This window comes from Scomber scombrus, chromosome 16 (assembly GCF_963691925.1).
Source record: "Scomber scombrus chromosome 16, fScoSco1.1, whole genome shotgun sequence".
NCBI lineage: Eukaryota > Metazoa > Chordata > Actinopteri > Scombriformes > Scombridae > Scomber > Scomber scombrus.
The window spans coordinates 20,836,352-20,852,478 of record NC_084985.1 but is presented as its reverse complement, the minus strand read 5'-3'; the positions used below and the strand labels follow the sequence as shown (position 1 = coordinate 20,852,478).

The 16,127-nt window shown below is 39.9% G+C and overlaps 3 protein-coding genes across 4 annotated transcripts; all 3 read left to right on the top strand.

Annotated features, from left to right (window-relative positions):
• The first annotated feature begins 99 nt into the window (after positions 1-99).
• Positions 100-3,480, top strand: LOC133996372 (glutathione S-transferase A-like). Its single transcript, XM_062435929.1, has 6 exons — positions 100-339; positions 1,324-1,389; positions 1,510-1,615; positions 2,576-2,694; positions 2,783-2,871; positions 2,973-3,480. The coding sequence occupies exons 1-6, from the start codon at positions 172-174 to the stop codon at positions 3,103-3,105; spliced, it is 681 nt and encodes a 226-aa protein (XP_062291913.1). The 5' UTR covers positions 100-171; the 3' UTR covers positions 3,106-3,480.
• Positions 3,481-6,030: 2,550 nt separating this feature from the next.
• Positions 6,031-8,741, top strand: LOC133996193 (glutathione S-transferase A). The gene is made up of 6 exons (XM_062435769.1): positions 6,031-6,270; positions 6,401-6,466; positions 6,642-6,747; positions 7,444-7,562; positions 8,160-8,245; positions 8,382-8,741. The coding sequence occupies exons 1-6, from the start codon at positions 6,103-6,105 to the stop codon at positions 8,512-8,514; spliced, it is 678 nt and encodes a 225-aa protein (XP_062291753.1). The 5' UTR covers positions 6,031-6,102; the 3' UTR covers positions 8,515-8,741.
• Positions 8,742-10,060: 1,319 nt separating this feature from the next.
• LOC133996679 (coagulation factor XI-like) lies at positions 10,061-14,938 on the top strand. Of its 2 annotated transcripts, XM_062436292.1 has the most exons (9): positions 10,061-10,220; positions 10,312-10,468; positions 10,730-10,839; positions 10,963-11,125; positions 11,545-11,663; positions 11,754-11,886; positions 12,032-12,138; positions 14,246-14,405; positions 14,581-14,938. In XM_062436292.1, exons 1-9 carry the CDS (start codon positions 10,160-10,162, stop codon positions 14,699-14,701), a joined length of 1,131 nt encoding a protein of 376 aa, XP_062292276.1. In that variant the 5' UTR covers positions 10,061-10,159; the 3' UTR covers positions 14,702-14,938. The 2 variants fall into 2 exon arrangements, with proteins under 2 accessions (XP_062292276.1, XP_062292277.1); XM_062436293.1 differs by lacking the exon at positions 14,246-14,405.
• The last annotated feature ends 1,189 nt before the right edge of the window (positions 14,939-16,127 follow it).

Below are 16,127 nucleotides of genomic sequence, written 5' to 3'. Positions count from 1 at the left end.
AATTGTTTGAAAGTTGCATTTCCCTCTTCCAGCCACTAGATGGCAATACGCAATGTTATTATAGCAAGTGAACCACATTAAACTGCAGAAAGAGTTAAAGCAAATCCTGCTAAGACAGATCAGTGTCACCCACCAGGCCCAGACAAGTTTCAGGCTGTGCACACCGAAACCATGGCCCAGGACATGACTCTGCTGTGGGGCTCCGGCTCTCCTCCCTGCTGGAGGGTGATGATAGCCCTGGAGGAGAAGAACCTGCAGGGCTACGACCAGAAACTGCTCTCCTTCGAGAAAATGGAGCACAAATCTCAAGAAGTGATAGATATGAATCCCAGGGGACAGGTAGGGAATAACCTAGAAAACACAGTTGAAGTTCGTTTGTAAAATCAAGATTCACGTAATTTCCCCTTCCAATTTCATTGTGATTCATCTTGTTTTAATTGCGTGCAACAGTTACGTAATTTTCCCCGATAGATCAGCTGTTTGGTCAGTTTGCGCCAAACTCCATTCAAAAAGTTTTCCGGCTGCTCTGCAAAACGCATTCAGGTTGAACCATGACTTAAGGCGTTTGAAGAATCACATAGATGCACGTTTTAATTCGGCTTATATTCAGTTTACCAAGCAGGTCATTTTATATTAAAATGTGTACTTTGTACAACACACCAGCAGAGGGCACTACAACCACTGTAAGCAATGATGGAAGTTTCGGGCAGTGGTTCTCAAAATGGTGTCCGGGGACCCCCAGGGGTCCTTGAGAGAGGTCCAGGGGTGGAATAATTTATTTTCACTATAATTCTATCCATAAGTAACACAATGGCAAAATATATGACTATGTTGGTCACGAGTGTCATATATTTTATAATAAGACATCAAAAATCTTATCAAATGGTGGCCATGCTCTAATTTGTGTCACTTTAAGGGTCTTTGACATGAAAAAATGTGAGAACTACTTTTTTAGTGGGTTTATAGGTGCATTATCAGTATGCTAAAATGATTAAAAACTATATTATATACTAGATACTTAAAGGTCATAATTCTTGCTTTATCAGCTGTCTGTGTTTACCAGTAAACAAGATAAGGTTTTCTGCAAATATTGTTGTAGCCATCCTGATGTAGAAAACATTATGCATGCTGCATTCATAGCAATTTAGCTTGTGAGACAGTTTTTGTTCCTCTTGAGCCCTGCTGTGTGATATAGCTCAGCACACCTTAATTAGCTCCCAGCAGCATTAGCATTGAAGCAGGATGTAAATAACACAGGATCACATATCTCATGATGATGTTATTGATAACAGTTTGACCTTGAATAATCGCTTCATTTCACAGCTTCCCACTTTCAAACACGGAGACAACATTGTGAATGAATCCTATGCAGCCTGTTTTTATCTAGAGGTAAGAGAGCCTGTCTAAACTGAATGACCAATAAGACACTATACATGCTAACTATAACTCAAGTCAACACTATGAAGCATGGAAATATTTTAATGTGTTTTCTATATGTGTCGATGACAGAGCCAGTTTAAGTCTCAGGGGAACAAATTGATCCCAGAGAGCCCCACAGAGCAAGCCCTGACGTACCAACGTATGTTTGAGGGAAACACCTTCTACGAAAAACTCAGTAAGACAAACAAACATAAGTATGCAGGTTAAAGCTTGTGAATGCAACGTTATCGTCATTGGACTTCCAAGCTGTGACACAAAACCAAATCTGAAATCTTAGCTCATTTTATCACATCATTTGTTCATTACCACGCAGATGAAGAATGTAGCAGTTATACCAAAGTATTGATATACTTCAGTTTTTCCCTCTGTGCCATAAAGCTCTATTGATATCCAAGAACTGCACTGGTTGACATGTTCCTTTTATTATGATCTACATGGATGCCATACTTTATTTTGTGTCGATCTCGAAACACTGTTTTGCTGCTGTAAATTTGCTAGAATACCAAATGTGTGTCAATCTGCAGCTGAAAATAGTCCCCTGCAAATGCAATTTTTAGTCCTGTTTGAGGAGTATTTGCTTGAAACGGCAGTGCCCAGCTGTTTAATGATATTACACAACTTCTTTTAAAAATGAAACTGTATATTTGTGATCTACTTCTTAAGGGTTATGTATACAATAACAGTAGAGCTGCAACGTTAGTCAATTAATTGTGTAAATTCTTTTAAAGTAAAGATGCCCCAAATTAGCTGGTTTCAGGTTTTCTACACTTCTACCCTTTTTTATGTCATACATGACAATAAAATGAGTATCTTTAGATTTTGGGTTAGGGTTAGTCAAACAAACAAGACATTTTCACCTTGGACCATGTAAAACTATAATAGATATTTTATGGCATTTTATAGACATATGGTAGCTTAATCATTAATGAAAATAATTGTTAGTTGCAGCCACTGTCCCTGAATAGAGAAGTCTTATCCTTTTAACAGTTAATTATTGATGTCTGAAAATGCTACACTACACTCAACACACACATAAAAATGGCATAACCAAGATGGGATCATTCACTGATGGAAGCCACTGACTGTGGTGGTGGTGGTGGTGTGTGTGTGCGTAATCTTCATCTTTTTATTTTAGATGCGGTCATCTACTATAATTGGTTTGTCCCTGAAGGAGAGAGGCATGACTCAGCTCTGAAGAGAAACAGGGAAACTCTTGCAGCTGAGCTTAAACTGTGGGAGGGTTACCTGCAGAAGGTGTGTACACATACACACTTATACTTTCAAACTCAACATGCACTGTTGTGTTCAAACATGCTTTATTTTTTAATCCTTTTCTTTGTAGCTGGGTTCTGGCGCTCACCTGGCAGGACCCCATTTCTCACTGGCAGACGTGACTGTTTTTCCAACTGTTGCTACTCTTTTCAGATTTGGGTAAGCTTGAGAAGGCCATTGCATTTCCTTAATGCCCCACCCACTAAATAAGCATTGATACTGGAGTTCAAATGTCTCCTTTTGTACCTTCTGTTCTATAGGTTGTCTACAGAACGTTACCCTCAACTGGCTGAGTATTACTCTCTGCTGAAGGAGCGGCCCAGCATCAAAGCCAGCTGGCCTCCTCACTGGCTAGAGAATCCACAGGGACAAGACACACTCAAAGACATCTGAGCTGTACCCACACTTTACAATCACATCTAAAAAGTGCTTGCCACTGTTTAAAATAGCGCTTCTATTTTTCTGATGTTTAAAAATGAAGGAAAGCATTTTTTTTTTTGTCAAACTAACTTTTTTATTTGTTTTACAGATAGTTTTTGTCAATTAAGTAAAACTCACAAGTCATTTAAGGCAACTGGTATATGTAGCAGGCAAAATGTAAGTGGTATTGTTTGTATAGCAGCGCTTTGTTGCCTAGATACATGAGGTGGTGTATCTGGTATCAGTCTCCGTTGACTAATTCATGCACAAGTTACTACAACAACAGTTTTCAGTGCATTTTCACCTCTTTGAGCCTATCAATAAAGTCATGTCACTGCCTGAATTAAAGTTTGGATGTTATAATTGCTATTATTGAGCTCATGTAATTAGATAGCTGTAAAATAAAGGTGAACAGAACATTGCATAAACCCTATTTACATTTCAAGTGAACCATAGATTATCAAACTCTCATCTAGAGAATGTAGGCGGAGTCTTTGAGTATATGACCTGATGATATGATAGTTGAAATGGCTGCGCCAGAACAGGTTTGCCCTGCACAAAGGTAACTCAGATGGCTGTTGATACTATGACTTTGCACAAATGAGACAGTAGCTTTATATCACATCACATGCATGATTTTGTATTTATGTTGAATGCACAGCTTCTCTGAGACATTCAAAACAGCTGCTCTGTATGTTAGTCTTTAAGTCACTTAATATCATAAGACAAAAAAATAGTAAATAGCATAACTTGACATGCTTTGCCATTGAGCTCCATATCGTTGGATGCTCATCTGGGTCCGTGCTTGGTTCTAGCACTGTTTTGGCTGCTTGTTTTCCTCTATCAGCTGTTGATTAGAGGGTCAGCCCCGGTGTTTTTCTTTATAACAGACGTGGGAACAGACCAACAGTCTCTTCTGGCAGTTCAAATAAGTTCAGACAAGGAAGCACTATGAAAATACTTGCCATTAAAGTTTCAGTTTTAGGGGAACAAACTGATCCCTGGCAGAACAAATACATGTTTGAGGGTCTTGCACTCAGTGATGAATGTTAAGACTGTTAAAGTCTGCGGTGCCAAGTCTTACTTCCTTATTGAAATGAAATTATGCTGACAATCAGCTTGCAAGAACAAGTTTTGTGATTTTGCAACGCTAGACACTGGGGATCAAGCAGATCAAGATATGGCTTCACTTTGGAAACGCTAGACCTGATCAAAAAGGTGTTGAAACATATCAGTTTGTAACATCATGCTTGCTTCAGAGCCATTACAATAAAACAAGAAAAACAACAAAACAACTTGAACTTTGTGCATTGTATTTAATGTTAAAATACTGTGAGTAAAGCAGGATCTCTTAATCACAATTATAGATATTGTAAGCATTGTAGCTTTATTTGTTCTCCACTCTGTGCTTTGTCAACACAAAATGCTTATGTCATGCCAGCCAAGCACAATGCAACTGACTCGCGCACAATCACACGCAACAGATAAAGAGTTTCTTCCGTTACAGGTACGCTAGAATGAAGATGAAATGACAGTTGGAAAATCACTGGTGCAGTTGCTCAGGAACATGCTGCACTAGATATTCTAGATAAATGATGATGCAAAAAAACAACAAAACATAAAATACGCACAGTATCAGCTGATCAGAAAGTGTTGCTGAGAGGAAATCACATGTTTTTGGTCTCTGCAGACCAGAATGCAAAGAGATAGTGAGGTGAACTGTATTAAAATGCTTTACTTCAGTGTAGGGTTGATACTAGAAAATATTCCAATTGCATTACATTTAGAATTCAAAATGTGACTCAGACAGACAGAAACTGCAACGTCATTCATGGGTGTTCAATATTTCCATTCCATGCCACATTCAATGTCTGTCACAAATGTAGGTGTAGGTTAAGTGGTGTATCTTACATGCATCTTTGTTTAGTATGAATAATGAATGGTTTTCTCTCTGTGTGCAGAGGTTAAACAAAAGTGCTGAGTCACTGTGAGATTTCAACAGGACTGTCTGCACGCAACAGGAAATCACTCCAGGGATCATTTCAAACAAAACAATGATCAAACATGTTAACTACCAGAGACTTCACACATAAACATCATCTCAGTAATGTTTGTTGGAATATTGTAGCAGAAAAGAGATTACTGCAGCAGTGATAGGATCTCTATAAACACTGTAGATGTAATGGCAGTGAATTTGGCAATTATTTTGTAGAATTTCAACATTTGAAGTTCTTCTATGCGTGTGCATTTAAATGGAACCATTATTTTAGTGTGATTCTTGTATCCCTTTCGCCCACATTTCATGACCTGCATGTGTGAGATCAAAGAGTAACAGCACAAAGTAAGATAAGTCATTCCTCCTCAAGTTTGACTTCCACACATGCCTGTGGATATAAGCAGCTGGAGTCACACTGCAAGCAGCTGGAGGCAAGGGTTTATGAATGTATGTGATATTCATAAGTATGTTTTAATTAGAACAATAAGAATCTTGTTCTCATTATCTTTGAATGAGCCCTTTATATCTAGGTAAGGAGTGGGTCCTTTTTCCCTGGAGCCTGTAATGTTGCTCCAACATGTTTCTACAATGTTCCATAATGGACAAATCAAACATTGGCTCTAGAGGGGACCTTTCACCTTTTTCATGAGTTTTGTGGCAACTGTAGATTCTCCTACAAGCTTGGAATGAGAGAGAGAGGTATTCAGTTGGTTGCAGTCTGCAACTTCACCACTAGATACTACTAAATATTACACACTGTTCCTTTAAGAGGGGGTGAACTATCTCAACTGTCTTAAACCACAGCTCTTTGGTTATGACTGAAAAATGGGATGGGACTTAGCTCAGCCAATCCTGGTATCATGGTCTGGAACTTGTTATAAAACCAGGCATCTGTGACTTCACAGCTTCACTCTTCATTCTTTCCACACTTTCCACAACTGCAGGTGTCAGGTGAAACATCTGAATCTAAAACCATGGCCAAGGACATGACTCTGCTGTGGGGCTCCGGCTCTCCTCCCTGCTGGAGGGTGATGGTTGTCCTGGAGGAGAAGAACCTGCAGGGCTACAACCAGAAACTGCTCGCCTTTGAGAAAATGGAGCACAAGTCTCAGCAAGTCATGGACATGAATCCCAGGGGACAGGTGAGTTCACTTTAAACAGGTTGCATTGTTTTCCCTGATTTGCACTGATTTATTCATTAATTTTTTTGCAATAAAGATAATGTTTCAACTTTAAGGAGTTATCCAACATTTACATTTCACTTTCTTAAAGCTTCCTGCCTTCAAACATGGGAACAGTGTCCTGAATGAGTCCTACGCTGCCTGCATCTACCTGGAGGTAAGAGCTAGGTCAAGGTACTGTACTTGGCCCTAGTTAAACATTTTTGCAGCCATAGGGGTTGATATGTGGGAGTGTTCCCTGTGCTCTGTGTCTTTTCAACAATACCTTGCAAGAAACCTGAGCTTCATGCAGCTGCTCATAATAGTTGTTCTTTTCATGTTTCCAACAATAGAGCCAGTTCAAGTCCCAGGGAAACAAGCTGATCCCTGACTGCCCTGCTGAGCAAGCACTGATGTACCAGCGCATGTTTGAGGGTAACACACTCACCCAGAAAATGGGTACGTAAAAACCCTGCAACCCTCACATGCAAAGGATTGTGAAGTAAAGTAATATGGTTGTATTGTAAAACAGGATATACCTGTTTACATAGTTGTTGTTGCCGTTTAGAAGTCTACCCTTGGGACTTATTATCATCGTCCCCTCTGCCCTCTGTTAGTGCATGCCCTGTGTTTTGAACACAGGGCATGCACTAATGAGCTGTGCAATCAGTGCAATCACATAATTAAACCTTGGCACTGTGCATCAAGTGTATGTTGTGCACCCCTTAAAAAAATGAATTGATGTTGAAAGGAATGTTTTTAATCCCACAAAGAATCCCATGTTCAGAGAATCTTGCATGCAAAGCTGGAGTCATGGGATGGGGTATTATTGGGGAGGGGTTGCAAAAAAAAGAGAGCTGAATACTCTTAGTTGCAGGATATTGTGCAATGATTAGAAATTCCAAAGTGAATCCACTATTTTCTAAGTTGGCTGCTTCTTTATTTGAGACACTTTCACTGTCTGCTGTTAGAGAAGTTACATAACAACATCCTGTCTGACCTCAGCCTCAACTGCCAGGGGAAACGTCAGCAGTTAGGATGTGGGAGTGGATGTTGTACAGTGTGCAGATAGACTTCATTGATAATTCTTATACTGTAGCTCTCATACCTCCATAGAGCTGCTGCTATGACTGACTGCCTGTTTACATTTTTCAGCGGATGTTATCTACTACGACTGGAAGGTCCCAGAGGGGGAGAGGCACGACTCTGCTGTGAAGAGAAACCGAGAGGCTTTGAGTGCTGAGGTCAAGCTGTGGGAGGGATACCTACAGAAGGTAAAACTGAAGCAAAATACTGTCATCTCAAACATATCAATAGGTACAAGAGGCAGAGCTGCAGTGGTTGACAGTTGCTCAGGATTGGCTGAAGAAGAACTGCAGTCACGCGCTGTTGAATATAAGCAATGCTGTTCTGTAAGAGTTCAGCGGCAGCACTTTTGTATATTGTTTTATACTGTGTTTAAATAAATGGTACTCCTAGTGTTATAACACAATGTGGCATGTCAGAGAACAGTTTCTGACACAAGTTTTCACTTAATGACACAATTATAGACTTTTAATCTGGTTGCAAAATCAGGAACATTTTTAGGAAATGGGTTTATACACTCTCCTTCTGAGGGTTAAATATCACCCTCATGTCTGAGAGTGGTATCAATCTACTCGTCTTTCTGCAACAATGCATGGATTTTCCAAAATATTGAACTATTTATTGTATATACACAAGCACCTATAATGTATTAGGTATTTTAGTTAATTAAGATATACCAATTCAACACAGCTGCTGGAGTCCCATGTGTGTTCTCTATGAGTTATACTTAAAAGTAGATGAATGCATTCCTTTTTAATTAGTAGCTTCTTTGTTCTGTCTTCTAGGTGTCAGGCCCCTTCCTGGCAGGAAAGAACTTTTCCCTGGCTGATGTGTCTGTGTATCCAACCATTGCTTACGTCTTCCGTTATGGGTAAGTGTACTGATGTTAAATGACATTTATCAAATGTCTGAGAATGAATTACTGCTTGACAAGACGAATAAATGGATTTTCAAGGTGCAATAAATTTGTAATTCAAAGGTCACACTAACTTTTCTTCATTCTGTAGGTTATCCGAGGAGCGTTACCCTAAACTGGCAGCATACTATAACTCTTTGAAGGAAAGACCCAGCATCAAAGTCAGCTGGCCTCCTACCTGGCTGGAGAAACCACAGGGAGAAGACACACTCAAAGACCTCTGATTTACACACTCAAATCAGCTGACACATTAAACTGTTCCTGTTGTTTGATATATGTATAAAACCACTCCGTGAATTGCACTATTCTAGATTGGCTGCATTAAAAAAAAAAAAAAAAAAGTTGAATATTTTGTTACTGTGGTTAACTTTTTGACATAATTTGTGTGTAACGTAAGCTGCAGATGACTATTTTTGTCCTGTAAGCAAAAACAATAAAAGTTGACTTTCTACTTTACCTGCTTCATTTATATCAAGATAAGTTCACACTGAATGTTTACAACAAAATACTCCTCTACATACATCACAGTTGATCACTCAGAACAAATTTTGGTGCCAATTCTTTTATAAATCTGGTATAGGTGAAAACATTCCTGCACTTTTACAGTTTAGACAGCAGAGGTTGCTAAATTCCTGTAAACTGAGCCAAGCTCGTCCTTGGCTTGTTCTACTGATACAGTTTTCCTCTCTTGCCCTGGTTGGCCAGTGGGCAGAAACACACTGTACAAACAGAACATAAACTCTGGAATACTATACTTCCTCTGTAAACTGAGGAGTGTCAGAGCCCCAACACCCATCATGCGCTTTTTTGATCGTGGTACGGTGGAGAGTGTATTAACTGCATGCATCACAGTGTGGTTTGGCAACTTCACTGCTGCAAACCGGAAGTCCCTGCAGCGCATTGTGAACACTGCTGGGAAGATCATTGGTGCACCCCTCCCCTCACTTGTGGACATTTACAACACTCGCCCACCAACATTGTGAACGATCCCTCCCACCCCATAAGCAGCCAGAGCGGGTGAAGGCTGAAGGCCCCCGGCACCCACGCACACGTATCATTCTACTGACCTCAACTTATGCACTTTGCACAAGTGTACATGCTGTGGCAATGAAAATAAAGCTTCCTTGAATCCTTGAATCCTTGAATCCTTAACCCAGACTAAGGCTCCTGTTTGTATTATTACATAACTTTGCTGTTAGTCTTTCACCCTGTGATCAAAGTGAATGAAACCATTATCTCTGCAGGTTGCAAGTTACAGGCCTCCATCTAATGTTTTATTTTCAGTCACAGTGTGACACAGTGGTTGCAAGGACTTTTTTAAATCATGCAGTACATAAGATACAAAGAAGTGACAGGATTTAGCATGTCATCAAATCAAAAACAAAGGAAACAGAAAAAACCCCACCATAAACCTGAGATGATAAACAGGTCAGCAGAGCAAAATAACATTCAAAGGTTGATCAACCCTTGATTTGATTTGGGAACAGCCAATAAACTCAAGAGGCACCAGTTTAAAGTAAATGTTTGATATGAATACATAAAACAACCCTGACTTTTTTTTTAAAACTTAAAAAACAAAAAACAAGTCCATTTTTAGTTAGCTCTCCTGCATGCTCAGTTCACAAACCTTGATACTTGTTGATCTCGCTTACAAGTTCGTGTGTCTGGGTCATTGCACCTGAAGGCAGTTGCCTGCAGGTTCTGTGAGCTAATCGCTGTATGTGTCAACAATCAGTACAAATAGTTCAGATATATATATATGTGGGGATTGCACAGTAGTCCTTTGGGGAGCCTCCAGTTGCAGATTGTTGTGACTGTACTATAGAGGTGCTTCAATAATCTCAATAAAATATCAGAGAAACAGAGAAGATGGGAACAAATTTGATTTTAGTGTTTCTGCTTTCCCTTTGCAGCATCTCCTTTAGTCAAGGTAATACGTCCTATAGTAAGTGTGATCATGTGTGTATTTGTTTTTAAATATAAATACTGTAGGTGTGTTTTTCCTTTTTCCATTTCTTCAGAATGTAGCCGGGGGCTTCTGGAAGACGTTGATTTCCCTGGAACAGACATAACATTTCTGTACTCTCCTGATGTGAATCATTGTCAGCTGCTGTGCACCGAGCACGCCTCTTGTCAATTCTTTACCTTTGTTCGGCCTGACTGGACCAGAGATGACAGGTACCAAACAAGCAATAGATATATGATCAGAAATAAATGAGTAACACGTGTGATAGGTGATGAATTCTACTTAAAATGCTAAAGCAGAAGACAAGAAAATTACAGTAATCTTTGTCATATTAAAAAGTTAAACAAGATCTAATTCCAACTCTAATTCCTACTCATGACTACATGTCATTGTACTGGATGCAAATAACTCACACACTTTTTTAAGTTAAATGCAAAATCAGTTTTTAGAAAATCGCCTTCCCCTCTCTGCAGGCACTTCTACTGCTATCTCAAGTCCACTCCCTCTGGACAACCCAAGACTGAGACTTCACTCCTGGGTGTCACTTCTGGCTTTTCACTCAAAAACTGCTTTCCATACCCAGGTAGGCACGAAACCATTTAACATCAAAACAGTTATTAAGATGAATTAATTTTAATAACTTAATTAGGGACATGTGGTGAAACTTTCCTCTTTGTGTCTGTGTGTTGGGCCATCCATCTGCCAGAACATTGTATTTCTCAGGTGTATAAGAACGTGGACTTCCTAGGAGCGGATTACCGATCCTTGTTCACATCTGACTATGAGGAGTGTCAGAGGGTCTGCACAAAAGATCCTGGCTGCAAGTTCTTTACTTTTGTAAATGCAAACTTCCAAAACGAGAGGATCAGGTAAAAGTCAATCACATAATATTACAATGCAGTTTAAATTATATCTTATGAAGACAGGGCTGCTCTGGAGGTAATGCATTACTTAAGTAATGTGTTGTATTGGCTCATATAAGGAAACAAGGTGTGCTTCGCCAGAACTGTAATTGCTTCAAGTTTATAAAGCCAATCACTACCAAAATTAGACTGTTTAGATATATGTGAATGAATGGAATTAATATTTTTCCTTGACAACTGACAAAATATCAAAATATATCATGAGGATTATTTTCTTAGACCTGACAGTCCTCCAGAGTCAAAGTAGACACTGCACAACTATTTTCAAATGCTGAGTAGTAGTAAGATTTAGCTTCGGCATCAGCAGGTGGTGGAATGATGGCTTGACCATTTCCAAATGGTGTCTTTTCTTATTCTGTTTTTAGGCACAAGTGCCACCTTAAATACACCTGGACAATACCAAGGACACCTATTGTAGAAAGAACGGCTGGTGTAGTATCTGGGTTCACCAACAGGGCAGAAACACCTAATCCTTCTGACACAGGTGCACAAACAGTAAAGGTCATAGCATTAAGAAAACATCCTACAGGTTGTCATGCACGCTCTCTAATTGTGTAACCTGTGTTTTGTGCAGCATGTCAGGGCGAGCTTTTCTCAAGCACTGACATCAGAGGAAGTGATTTCGAGATGCTGCCTGCAGCCTCACCTGAACACTGTCAGACATTGTGCTCTGCTCATCCGCGCTGCACCTACTTCTCTTACGACAGGTAATGTGTTTGCCAGCAGTGTCAAAGGGTAAAATGTTACTGTTACCCTTTACTGACTTTTTTTTCTCTCTCTTGTGTGGTAAATAAGAAACATTTGTAATGTTTTTGACTTTGATCCAAGGTTTTATCCTTATTACTTTTGCAGTAATGACCTCAAGTGTTATCTGAAGAGCAATGCAAATGAAATGGTGACCAGTTTTAAAGAGCGAGTGACATCTGGGTTGCCAGCACACCTCTGTCAGCTAAATAACAGTATGTATCACTAATCAGTTGCAAATCATTAAGAAATGTCATGCAGGAGACTCTCACATATTACAGACCATCTGAACAACTATGGTTGTTTGGCTCAACTGTTTCAGTTTCTGGGATGTGGTACACACATTCATGTTGCCCTCTGGAAGAATTGTTATAATTTTGGTGATCCCTTAATTTATCATCTTTCAGTTCGTTCAATACTTTGGATTTTTATTCCTGCAAAACTAATACCTTTCCAATCAACTGTATTTTGCTAAGTAACTTGAGGATAGCTGGACTCTGGTGTTACTGGTAACTGTAGTAGTAGTTTTGCACTAAATTGGGAGGAACGAGATGAAGGGGAATTTCACCTATGGTTCTTAACAGAGGACCCAATATTTTGCAACATATCCAACATCAGCATTGTAACCAGTTGCGGGAGGGTAATTTGTCTGCCTGTCATTATTTCACAGGAAGAGAGCATCATTGTTTTGTTTGAGGTTGCTTGATGATGAATGATAGTGGGGGGACCAAGCAGCCTTTGATGTAGTCTGCTATGTCTTCTTTCACGTGCGGCTAGTAGGTGGCTTCTTTCGGTGCATTGTCTGTGGCTCGTGTCAGTTGAGTCATGGACATGCCTGAGCAGCACACCCCTGTGGTTACGAGGAACCATGAACGTAGAAGTGAATGAGTCGGAAACATCGAATAGGCTGCCATTGACCATTTTCAAGTGCGAGTAGGCATTGGAGAGTTGTGTCATATTCGGGGCGGATGAAGGATTCGTATGGGCAGACAAGTCAAACAGGAAAGTAATTGGGTGGATTGTAGGGCGAAGGCATTGACGTGAGACAAGGTTAGAGTCAGAACATGCAGGAGCAATGGAAATAGCAGGCGAAGTTGCCTGGGGCAGAGAAGTGACAGCATAGACCGAAGGGTGGGTGGGCAGGAAAAATAGTGGCAATAGTGGTCTTGGGATACAAAACTAATACCCTCCCATTCAACCTTAGTTGTACTGAATGTTTAGTGTTTATTAGCAATTGATAGCATGCTGACATCGCTAAACTAAGATGGTGATGGTGAACATTATACCTGATAAACATCAGCATGTTAGCATTGCCATTACTTAAAAGTGCAGTGTGTAGGATTTATCTAGTAATGAGGTTGAACACTAAATACCCCTCCCTCACCCTTCTCCTTAATGGATGTAGGAGAACATATGGAGTCTCATATGAAAATCGCAAATAACAGGAAAGGACAGTGTTTGGTTTGTCTGTTGTAGGCTACTGTAAAAACACAGTGATGCAACATGGTGGCCTCTGTGAAAGGGGACCTGCTCCCCTGCTAGCATGGCTGTAGCATCTTAATCTTGTTTGCCTTATGAAGCTAGGGTCAGAGCAGGCGGGGAGTTCTGGTCCTCTGAAATGAGGCCAATGCGGAATTAACTTAAAACTGCATTCTATCAAAAGGAAAACAGGGGGCGACCGTTTTGGTGTCAAAAGGACTTCCGTCTCCATACAAGTCAATGGAGAATTCACCAACTTCTCTCTTGATTTATAACCTCAGTAAACGTTTTCAAAATGTGTTTATGGTTTCAATCGCTAGTTTAAAGCCTTCTTCAATGCAGTATGATGTTCATTTGTGAAATTTTGGCCTCCCTGATTTTATATTTGACGATAAAGTAGGGTTGCATTAGGGTGTGGCTACGTCGTGATTGACAGGTTGATTGGTTCACAGCGCCTCATGCCCCTCCTGATGCCCATATAAGTAGAATCCGTGTTTTTATTTTTCCCAGCATGCACCTGAAATTTTCAATATGGCGCTGCTCAGATCCGAAACTTTTGGCCTCCGAGCAGCAGTCCACAAACCAATGGGTGACGTCATGGATGTTACGTCCATTTCTTGTATACAGTCTATGGGTCAGAGGGTTAGGGTAATGGGTAATTAAGAGTTAGGATTAAAGCATTGTGCTAGGAGTTCATAAAATCATTTGAAGTAATCTAATAAATCTAAGAAAAGACTGGAATCATTCAGCACATATCAAGGCTTATCTATCCCTTTTCTTTGATTTTAGTGTAGTATTTCTATAGCTTGGCCCACAGTCTAACCTGTTCCTTTCTGCTAACAGGCTGGGTTAAGGATGTTCATGAAGGAATAGATTTCCGAGGTTCTGACATGAGGTTTGAGCTGGCGGATGATCCAGAGGAGTGCCAGAAGAAATGCACTCAGGAACCCAACTGCCAGTTCTACACTTACGTTAACAGGAACTTCCGGGACAAGACTTTTTGGTAGGCCAACAGTATACTTCATGCATTTAAGCCTAAAGACCCAAACACAAATGTCATTTTTTGTGGTAAAATTGTAGCAGCAATTCTGGCAAAACCCTGAAATCATGCAAAATGTAATTATTGATCTGTTTTATGATATGAAGACAGGTGTATTTATATGTTTTTTTTGTTCTAGGCGCCGCTGCTATCTCAAGCGTGTCATCACCATACCTGCTCCTCCCAAAGTTAACAAACTGGCTGATGTTGTATCCGGCTTCTCACAGAAGAACTGTTTTAGTTCAGCTCATTCAGGGTAGTTTCAGGAGCAGGACCACACCACAACTGCTCCGCCTCTGGCCATTCAGACCACCTAGTCCTCTTCTCCCCTGCTGCTTTTGTATTCTGCGCCCCTATACCCCACCCCATTTCTCTCTTCCTGTTTCTTCCTCTCCTTCCTAGGGTCTTGAGGGGGTCCATGTTCCCACCCATGGCCTGGGTGCTATAGCGGACTTCCTATAAGCCTCCCCACATAAATAATAAATAGTTTAAGTGCATCTTGTTGTTGGTGTGATCATTGCTAGTGAAACAGTGTTTGAATATATACACACAAACATATACTTACATACTATATTGAAATAAAAAGCAATAATTAGAGTTCAAGACACGAATAATCCAACAAAATAAAGGAGGGGGGGGGGGGGGGACTGAGAAAGCAGTGCTTTTATTAATGTAGAAATCTCTTGTTCCTCTCTTTTCCCTGCATGTTGACACTTCCTCTTTTCATCAGTGTCCTCAAATACACACATGCACGCACACACACACACACACACACACACACACACACACACACACACACACACACACACACACACACACACACACTTTGACTTTTAAAGACTATTTTCCCTTGTCTGTGCACCTTGGAAATAAGTGAAATTGTGCCCGAAACCCCTACTTTCCTTCCAAACACACACACAGACTCACCAAAAGTTTAAAAAGGTGCAAATTCTTCAAATTTTTTTGGTGAATGGTAAATACAGTTTAGTTAATAAATACAGAAGCTTAATTAAACAGAAGACAGCCCTTCATTTTAGTTGAGTTCACTAACATAAAATAGCACCAGATCATGTCAACTAACACCAGAAAGTCAAATTTGAGGTGAAATGTGAGGAACACTTGCTCATTAATGCTCTGTAGGAAGACTGTCTCTAGCATCAGTATTGTACCCCTCATGGGCTGTTTTTTGTTTACAGCAAAAACAACAATGAAGAGATAAAACTTTTTTTTTTTAGCCAAAATAGTGATTAAAAAGTATTAACATTCAAAATAAAACAAAATGCAATATATATATATTTTTTTATGGATGCACTTTATTGAATTAATCATATTTCTGGTGTGCGATATTACATAGCTGCTCTATCTGTAGGTTCCTGAACATGCAGTACAAATATTTAGATAGACAGAGGACGTAGAGCAGCAGATTGACCAAGAGAGGGAGCTCTCACACTGACAGAACATGGTAGCGGTGGTAAGGTCAGCTGAACCAGATACAACATAACAGAATATTAGCAACAGTTGTAACCAGCATATAACAGGGACAGTGGAGTCTTTGATATTCTTTTATGTGATGAGTCTAAAAATGACCATTATTAATGGAATAATCAATCACTTATACAAACACCACAAACTGATTTACATTTTAATCAAAAAAGGGTCAAATAGAGATGGATATAACAGCAGCCT

Coding starts and splice junctions, on each gene's coding strand:
- LOC133996372 (XM_062435929.1), top strand. CDS start 172: ATGGCCCAGGACATGACTCTGCTGTGGGGCTCCGGCTCTCCTCCCTGC. Junction 340..1,323: donor ATATGAATCCCAGGGGACAG/GTAGGGAATAAC, acceptor TTCATTTCACAG/CTTCCCACTTTCAAACACGG. Junction 2,695..2,782: donor GGGAGGGTTACCTGCAGAAG/GTGTGTACACAT, acceptor TTTTCTTTGTAG/CTGGGTTCTGGCGCTCACCT.
- LOC133996193 (XM_062435769.1), top strand. CDS start 6,103: ATGGCCAAGGACATGACTCTGCTGTGGGGCTCCGGCTCTCCTCCCTGC. Junction 6,748..7,443: donor CACACTCACCCAGAAAATGG/GTACGTAAAAAC, acceptor TACATTTTTCAG/CGGATGTTATCTACTACGAC. Junction 8,246..8,381: donor GCTTACGTCTTCCGTTATGG/GTAAGTGTACTG, acceptor TTCATTCTGTAG/GTTATCCGAGGAGCGTTACC.
- LOC133996679 (XM_062436292.1), top strand. CDS start 10,160: ATGGGAACAAATTTGATTTTAGTGTTTCTGCTTTCCCTTTGCAGCATC. Junction 10,469..10,729: donor GACTGGACCAGAGATGACAG/GTACCAAACAAG, acceptor CCCTCTCTGCAG/GCACTTCTACTGCTATCTCA. Junction 11,126..11,544: donor TTCCAAAACGAGAGGATCAG/GTAAAAGTCAAT, acceptor TTCTGTTTTTAG/GCACAAGTGCCACCTTAAAT.